This window comes from Pholcus phalangioides, unplaced genomic scaffold (genome assembly GCF_987345545.1).
Source record: "Pholcus phalangioides strain wild (caught in Gottingen) unplaced genomic scaffold, Ppha-v1.0 ptg000009l_1, whole genome shotgun sequence".
In the NCBI taxonomy this organism is placed as follows: Eukaryota; Metazoa; Arthropoda; class Arachnida; order Araneae; family Pholcidae; genus Pholcus; species Pholcus phalangioides.
The window spans coordinates 22,326,524-22,335,344 of NW_028301602.1; the positions used below are offsets into that span (position 1 = coordinate 22,326,524).

At 41.8% G+C, this 8,821-nt stretch overlaps 1 protein-coding gene across 1 annotated transcript; it reads right to left on the reverse strand.

Annotated features, from left to right (window-relative positions):
* Nucleotides 1-434: 434 nt before the first annotated feature.
* Nucleotides 435-5,877, reverse strand: Pgm2a (phosphoglucomutase 2). The gene has a single exon (XM_089235782.1). The coding sequence runs from the start codon at nucleotides 5,784-5,786 to the stop codon at nucleotides 3,981-3,983; it is 1,806 nt and encodes a 601-aa protein (XP_089091908.1). The 5' UTR covers nucleotides 5,787-5,877; the 3' UTR covers nucleotides 435-3,980.
* Nucleotides 5,878-8,821: the final 2,944 nt, after the last annotated feature.

Here is an 8,821-nt window from a genome sequence, read left to right on the forward strand (position 1 = left end):
CACTCATTCGTGACAAACTTTTGTCAGTGATTTTTCTGTTGAATTGCAGTGGCAGTGAATTTTTTATGAATTTCCCATAAATCCCCAACAGCATAGCTCATCCCCCCACTTCCACAAATCAAGGTAGTAACGAGGGGGGACCTTGGGGGTCCAGTTCCCCACCCCGAAATGTGAGAAAATGACTGGAAAAAGATGGCCAAATCTATTGTTTTATCACTAGTCCCTGAATGAAATTTCTGCCTGCTACATATGGGAGTAATTTCATTGTTTAAAAGTGACAACATCTAATAGTCCACCTTCATCATCAGATAATTATCAGTACCACTAGGTTGATCGGTCGATTCTCTTTTGTCTCTGCAACAGAATGCAAATTATCTCAAACTTGAAGAATAATAATAGCAACACTAATTCAGATTAAAAGAATGCAAACGATATAAGATGGACAACATACTGTGTTATTTCGCATGAAAATTACAGACACATTTCGCACACACATATATATATATCATATTACGCACATCAATCGGCTCTCACAAAGCAATTATCAACATTTGATAAAGCATCTTATTTATATAATAAGTGAAACACACCATCACAACAATTCTTTCAAGAATGATATCGATTGGCATCAAACTAAATAATAATAAAATATGACACTTTCATATTTGTACACATCAGGTGGAAAATTGAAACAACACAAATTCTCTGCTGCTTAAAAAAAAACAGGTAGGCCTATTGCGAGCGAGCAGCTACTTTCAAAACATATCTTAAATTTTGCATATCTGGGCGCATGTATGTTTTTTTGGCCACCAAACACATGACGGATAGGAATGTTTTTGGACTCCAAGGAATGAATCTATATTGGGCATGTAAGAAAGAATGGAATGTTCATGGTATTCAAGACACTCTGGCAACGATTACAAGCGGGTCAAGAACCAGGCTTGACAAATCACAAAAATATCTAGGCACCAAACATTTTTTCTCACAAAGAACAGATAAATGTTTCCTCATGTGTGATTTTCTACGGCGCAGTTATGACTCTCGATATTGATGATAAATACACTAATATAAATTCCAAAAATCTTGTACTGCCCTCAGAATCCAAAATTTAATAACTACACACAGAAAATTTTAGGCGTCACTACTAATTTCTTAGTTGACTGAGATTTATCGAGTTCTGCTCAAAAGGCATGAGCTGTGTTCATTTAATGATTACTCTATTTCACTGATGCAAGAGTAGCAACCGTATTTTACTTTGCAAATAAAACATGAAATTATTTTACTTGAACTAGAGTGGCACATTCATTCCCAAGAATCCTTAACTAAAGGTATAACGAGAGATTCATGATATTGAACTTTTACACTTCCCACCGCCGAAAATTCAAGTATTTCATATGCTATTATTGCATGTTTGATGCAATCAAAAAGTTCTTGGGCTGACATTACAAAGCTTTCACTACAATGTTTAACTTATCGTAAAGATTTGTCTTTTGAACATTTAGTAACGGTACTAAGAGAATGCCAGCATTTCTGCCACTGATTAAAGGCTAGTTGGTGATGGGGCAGTTTGAACAGTATCATGAGGCTCGGAAGAAAGTGATATTCTGGCAGTGCTCTATCCTGCACTGAAAGGACTAGCTGGCCACCCATTAGCTATCCAAATTGATAGTTCCATGTCCCGTTACTGTGTTATAAGGTGCTACGGCGAGTCCATCAGGCACAGATCCGAAGTAGTACTGTAAAAGTAAAATTGATCTGTCCAATAAAATGCAGGACAGAGAGAGCCTACAATTACTCACCTATCCTGACACATTGCCCTGGATATGCATGTCTTTTGGCAGTGTTTAACCATAATAAAATCCCTGTGGTAATTTGATTTACAGTTAACCCCCCACTTATCAACCAACTCTCTTTTACTGTAATATTTCCCTTATACAACAATAATACACATTTCAAATTCCCCGACTAATGGTCATCCCCCTTATATTATGGACAAATTTTTATTTTTGTCTGTAAAAGAGAGGTTATCATTACACGTTGTGGAAAATGATTGCAACTGTGGTGAAAAGGCAAGTAAAGAATTAGATGCAGTACCGCTTGTTGGTTTGTGGGATAAATTAAACTCCTGTAGGTCCCGTTCCAAACTCTTTACACCTACAAAAAATGAAAACGGCAGTTTGCAAAAAATCGGAAATTACAGCGAATCCGTTCAAGATAAACAATGGCCCTATAGAGAATCACAAGCGGCAGAGATGAAATGCCTTCCAAACTGTGAGCTTTAGTTTTCTGCATGCACGTACACTAGGGTAAAATATGTTGTATAAACACTTGATAAATCTAAAAAATTTTCAGGCACCAAGAATAATTTTAACCTGAAGAAAAACTGTAGTAAATAATGTTTTTCGACTTTTCCCACGACTTTAATTTCTTTTCTTATAATAAAAGACACTGTCCTGAAGTCAGAAAATTTTGCGTCATTCAAAGATAAAGGTGACACATTTTTTTAGCAAATCACATTCAACAGAATGTAAAAATAAAAATCTAATTGATTTCTCTTATCCAAGCTCAAGGAACCCCCTTGGTTAACACCCACTAACATGTTATACACTATTTTACCAAACACCAACTCCAGTCTTATATCGCCATACAGTAATTTCCAACCAGTGGAGTTTGGATGAGAAATGAAGGTGGCATCTATCGATGGTCGCCTCAGGCTTGGTAGGTAAAGAACTTGTTTCTGATGTGCCCAGATAAAAACCCGTGGACTTTGATAGTAAACTTCATAGTGAAAGACAAACATTTCACTCGGGCTACCATACACACTGGTTTATTTGTCAAAATTGATTGAAATTTGAAAGAAATAAAAAAAATGGTACCAATGTGAATTTTCTTAGTTGTCATAGCACTTGAGGAAAACATTAATGGAAGCTTTCGCAACCATTTCTGAAGGACCAGGGCTCGCCACGCAACTAGAAAACCAGTATTGGCACCCAAAATTCTGTCCATGTGATTGCTGAATCCAGTCTAGGGCAGGCATCTTCAACACGGTGCTCCATGAAGCACGCAGAGTGCTCAATGCCAGTGTCCAATTTCATGATAGCGAGCACTTGATTAACGTTCCAATTAAATTCCTTGAACTAATTTTGTTCTAGGATTGAAATTATCCTGATTTCATGCATCCGTTAGTCAAATTTGCCGAAAAGGATACTCTTCTTTTGATGACTGTTACAGGGAGTGCTCGTGACTAGAAGAAGGTTGAAGACCTCTGGTCTTGGGGTGGATCAAGATTTTCTGATTTCATAATAAGCTGTCTTCCAATATGGGAAAGGGTCCATCAAGTCCCCTAGAGGGAAAAAATTATTCAGGACACTGTCTTTCTTCCATGCTTGGCTCCTACTAAATTTGGCTGGCAACGCTGCTTTAGACATTTTCTGAGGCTTGAACTAGTTAAAGGAAACATAAAATATGTAAAGTCAAAACTAGTGGGGGGGGGGGAGCAACTGCCCTGGACTCTCAAGTTCTCTCTCAATATTTCCATTATTTGTTTTCCCATTTTACGAACACAGCATGCAGAACCAGTGACAAGAAACTAAACCATGCACTGAGGCGTTAACTTTTCTCAACTCCTATACTTCTTCGTGAGGATCAGCAATGCAAGAACTCTACAATCGCACCTTGCAAATGGAGCTGTTCAATTAGTTTACAAGAGATACCAAAATAATCCCTGATAGAATTACTTAAGATGACCCAAGGAAATCATTTTAGCAACAGAGTAAAATGTGTCAAAAAGATCCACCTGAAAAATTACACCTAAGACTCGTTTCGAGCTACAAAGAAAAAAAAAACTTGAGCTGCAGATTATAAAAATAATAATAACGGGGATAGAGGGAGCAGACACACAGAAAATTAAAGAAAGAAATATATGTATATCAACTAACAACACTGAAAGAAATGTTCAATCGCAAAAAAAAACACTGCAATTAATCAGTTCTTGGGATGAGGCCATTCTTCTGCGGTTCCATCCACTCTTCAATGATCAGCGCCACTATATCTCTGAGCTCTGCTTCAATATTCGGCCATTCGTCTTCGGGAGTGTTGTGGCGACGCAGCTCAGTATAGTACTTGACTTTGGGCTCGGTACCACTGGTCCGCAGAGTAGCGACGCAACCGTTCTCAAAATAGAACGTTATCATCTGACTAGAACTGCTCGACGGTAGGATAGCTTTACCGTCTTCCTGTAAGCTGTCGTAGCCCTTCGTGAGGTCTCGCACACCCTTGATTTTATATTTACCCAGAGTGACTGGGTATGAGGTTTCCCTCCCAAAGTTCCGCAGCCTGTCAAACATCTTACGGATAACCTCTTGGTCGCTGCATATGTAATACGAGGTATTACAAACGTGATAGCCATACATGTTGTATATTTTCCGGAGCTGCTGGTAGAGGCTCAAGCCCTGGGCCTGCACATAAGCCGCCAACTGAGCGAGCTGCATCGCAGCACTAACCCCATCCTTATCCAGAACAGTAGACCCACACATGTAACCTATGGCTTCCTCGTAAGCGAGCAAAACCGTTTTGCCATTCTGGATCAGTTCGTGAGACTTGTTTCCCATCCACTTGAAACCGGTCAGCGTCTCAATGAAGTTGAAGCCTTCCTTCTCGGCGATGGACTGCAAAATCTTAGATGAAACTGTGCTACATATCATGTAGACGTTCGAAGCAGGTGTCTTGGGATTCCTGTGTCTGTAGCAGAACCACAGCCACCATCCTAACAGGGCCCCAGTCTCATTGCCGGTGAAAACTTTCCATTCCCCACTAGGAAGTTTCTCGGCGACCGCTAAACGGTCAGCATCGGGATCATTCGCCAAGATTATCGGGCTGTCATTGGCATCCGCCGTCTTCATGGACAGCTCCAAGGCACATTTCCCTTCCTCTGGGTTGGGAAACTTCACTGTCGGAAAATCTGGATCGGGTTCCATCTGTTCTTCGACCGGAACGTAATGCTGGAAACCGCAAACTTTGAAAGCCTTCAACATGTACCTATGAGAAACGCCATGCATGGCGGTGAATGTGAAAGTTATGGGACAACGGATATTGGTCTCCCTGTCGAAGATGTTATCGCTCATGCTGTCATAGAAGAGCGCTTCAACATTTTGCAACGGGTCGACGCAGAGCGAGGTGGCCGTGTAGAAACTGGCATCCCACGCGTGGGGCCACGGCTCCAGGTTCTGGATTATTGCTTTCTGTATACCTTTGTCATGAGGGGAGATGATCTGCGCCCCGTTGCTCCAGTACACCTTGTAGCCGTTGTCTTCCTTGGGATTATGGGAAGCCGTCACCATCACGCCAGCGACGCAGCGCGTCTTCAACACCGCGAACGGCACGAAAGGCGTCGGCGTCATCTTCGAGAAAAGATACACGGGTATGTCTTTCTGCAGGAAAGCCGTGGCGGACAGTTTGGCGAACTTCTCGCTGTTGTGGCGGCCGTCGAAGCCGATGACCACACCCCTCTTCTTGGCGTCGGTTTCGTTCGCGAGGATGTAGGAAGCGAGGCCCTGGGACGTCTGGATGATGACCAGGTCGTTCATGGCGGCGTACCCGGGACCCATGGCCCCGCGCAGGCCCGCGGTGCCGAACGTCAGCCTCTTGAGGAGAAGTTTTTCCAACTGGTCGATGTCCTTCTCGGCGACGAGGTCTTTAATCGCCGCCAGCGACTTCTCGTTCTTGTCCCAGTCCAACCATTCCTTGACTTTGCCGTCTAAAGCTTTATCTCCAGTTCCGATCTCCATTTCTTCTGTCAGATTATCGATCTCGTTAAGCAATTACCCTGAAATTAAACTCGATCACTTTTGTTTACAAAATGATAACCGCCGTTTCCACAGTCACGGTTACGGGATTCAACGTCATTAGTAGTAGTAGTTTTTTGGCAGCGATTTAGACGACTAGAACGATTGTCTTGACCATGCATCCCGTGTTATCAGAGTAAAAAAAAATATTCATTTCATGGAGTTCAATTTACTCATCATTTCAGTGTAAAAACTCTTCTTTAAAATGTGTTGAGAATGTTTAGTTTAAAGTTTTGCTTGAATTTGTTGTTTGACCCAAGTCGTGTATCATCATTTTGTCCCGTGTTCCTACGATATGGTCAATCATTAAAAACATTTGAAATGATATAAAATTAGGTCTTCAAATCACGACACTCTCTGATATGATTCGAAAACATATGAATATAGTACTTTAAAGTTTTAATTTGAGCAAACATCCTTGAATTACCAGACCATCAGATAGTTGAATAACTTTCAGACTTTTGTTGCCATCTGTTGATCACGACTAAAACCTGTCCAGTATGTCATAAAAAAAAACCGTTAAACTTTAGAGATGTAGAATGCGTGCTGTCATCTAGCGACAAGTCAAAATAATAGAGATTTTTGTAGATCTTCAAAAATTTGATAGATGACAGCACAAGTTCTATTTTGAGTTAAAAAAACAAAAATAGATGCGCGAAGTTTAAATCGAAAATTATAGGACAAAAAATTTTTACTGTGCTCAAAATAGCACAGTAAAAGTTTTTTCTTTCGTTCGAAGTACCTAGGCGAGCATAAGGAAACTTGATGTCTACTTTTATTTGACATGAATGTCGCTCAAGATATACGGAAGACTGGATGTTGTGAAGATATTTATTATTTCAGATGTTTATTTTTTAAGGAAGGAAAAAACTCATCTCTGCCTCCACCGGGAGTCGAACCCGGGTCCCTCGATTGCCGGACGAGTGCTCTGACCACTAAGCTACAGAGGAGATAGAGATTTTCCTTCGCTAGAGCGTATATATGCCGAACGGAACCGTGCAATGGACGGTGAAACCGATCAGCTAATAGCTCATTGACGACGAGCCACCAGAGGGCTATATATATGACATGAATGTCGCTCTCCACTTGTTAATACAAGATATACGGAAGACTGGATGTTGTGAAGATATTTATTATTTCAGATGTTTATTTTTTAAGGAAGGAAAAAACTCATCTCTGCCTCCACCGGGAGTCGAACCCGGGTCCCTCGATTGCCGGACGAGTGCTCAAATATATAGCCCTCTGGTGGCTCGTCGTCAATGAGCTATTAGCTGATCGGTTTCACCGTCCATTGCACGGTTCCGTTCGGCATATATACGCTCTAGCGAAGGAAAATCTCTATCTCCTCTGTAGCTTAGTGGTCAGAGCACTCGTCCGGCAATCGAGGGACCCGGGTTCGACTCCCGGTGGAGGCAGAGATGAGTTTTTTCCTTCCTTAAAAAATAAACATCTGAAATAATAAATATCTTCACAACATCCAGTCTTCCGTATATCTACTTTTATTGTTAATTGTTCGGCTCTTGATGGGAAGATCACCAGGGCCTGCACTTCATAAGTTCGGGATCTGGGCAAATATAAATTCTCTGAGCCCCTCTTATCAGGACCGTAGCGTGCCTTCTCGAGGCCCCAGGGCAGACTTTTTCCAGAAAGCCCCTGGAAAATGTTATTATTTTGAAAAATATAAGTTTACATTTTCTGTGTGGGGGCCCATTTAGCGAAGGTTCTTTACATTTCACCAACAACTCTGGCTATATCGCAATTTACTGCCATAAATGAGACGAGTTGGTAATGCAGGTGCTATCTATTGGCGGTCGCCTGAAGTTCATTAGAGAAAATATCTTATCTATATATAGTTCTTCCCTCGGGTTTGAACCCGGGGCTGTGACAGAAACCTTCATGGTGGTAGACGAGCATTTTACCATCAGGCCACTTGTGCGTATGCTTTCGGCTTGGGGCAATGTCCCAGAGCCCCGGTTACCCCAGAACAATTACGGGCCTGCCCCACATTTGGTGTTCTTTGAGGTAGAGACATACGCAGGGGGGAGGGAGACACGTGAACCCGTACTTAAAATACCAAAGGTAGACCGTTTTGGAGCCGTTTCGACTGGGCACGTGACCCCGTTCGCCCATGGGAGAGACAGGCCGCCTGGCGATCATCTCTCGCTGGATCCACTCCTGCCATTTTCATTGGGCTTGCCTGGCGATTTAAAACTCCCACTGGGAATTCAGCGTCTTTATATTTTGCTATACGTATTATTAAAGGAATATTTTGTGGTTGCTTAGATGGTTTGGGGCCATCGGCATTACGATTTCTGAATCTTTCAAAGAGTTGTTCTTAGAGGATCAATTTTCCTTCCGCCATTTCACGTTTCTTGAGGATGGGCCTTCCACTTAAGGCCCGTTTGCATGCATTAAGTGATTAAATATAGTTAACAAAATTTCAAGTTGAAGTACTTTAAAATGCATGCAGATGATGAGCGCCGTTAAAACACAGTGGGCGGGGTGTATGTGTGGTGTAGTAGTAGTAGGTAGGGCCTCCAAAAAATGGCTCGGGGATCCATGATGTTCTTAGGTCAGCCACCTCGTTGGGCAGTTTGCCTGTTGTGGCGTTGTATTTGTATATTTGTAAGAGGGGAAAATGCACGTCAAAATATACGCCTCAAGGTGGAAAATGCTCACTGGAATGAAAGAAAAATTCGGTATACAGCCCAACTTTGTAGGTATCATCACGTCCCTTACATATTCGCGCTCTCTCTGCCCATAAATTCTTCTCCTATTTTTTTTTTAAATAGGTCAGGATTAGGGTTACCAGATTCGAAAATTGAGAAAGGAGGACGCTTTCTCACGCACATAGGCGGAGATTGACTTGGAAGTCTGGGGGGGGGGGCAAGGTCATTATTGCTGGGGAGGCAAGATGATGATGATGCCAGCTCATATATACATATATACATTAGATCAGTCGACTCCACCTGTGACTC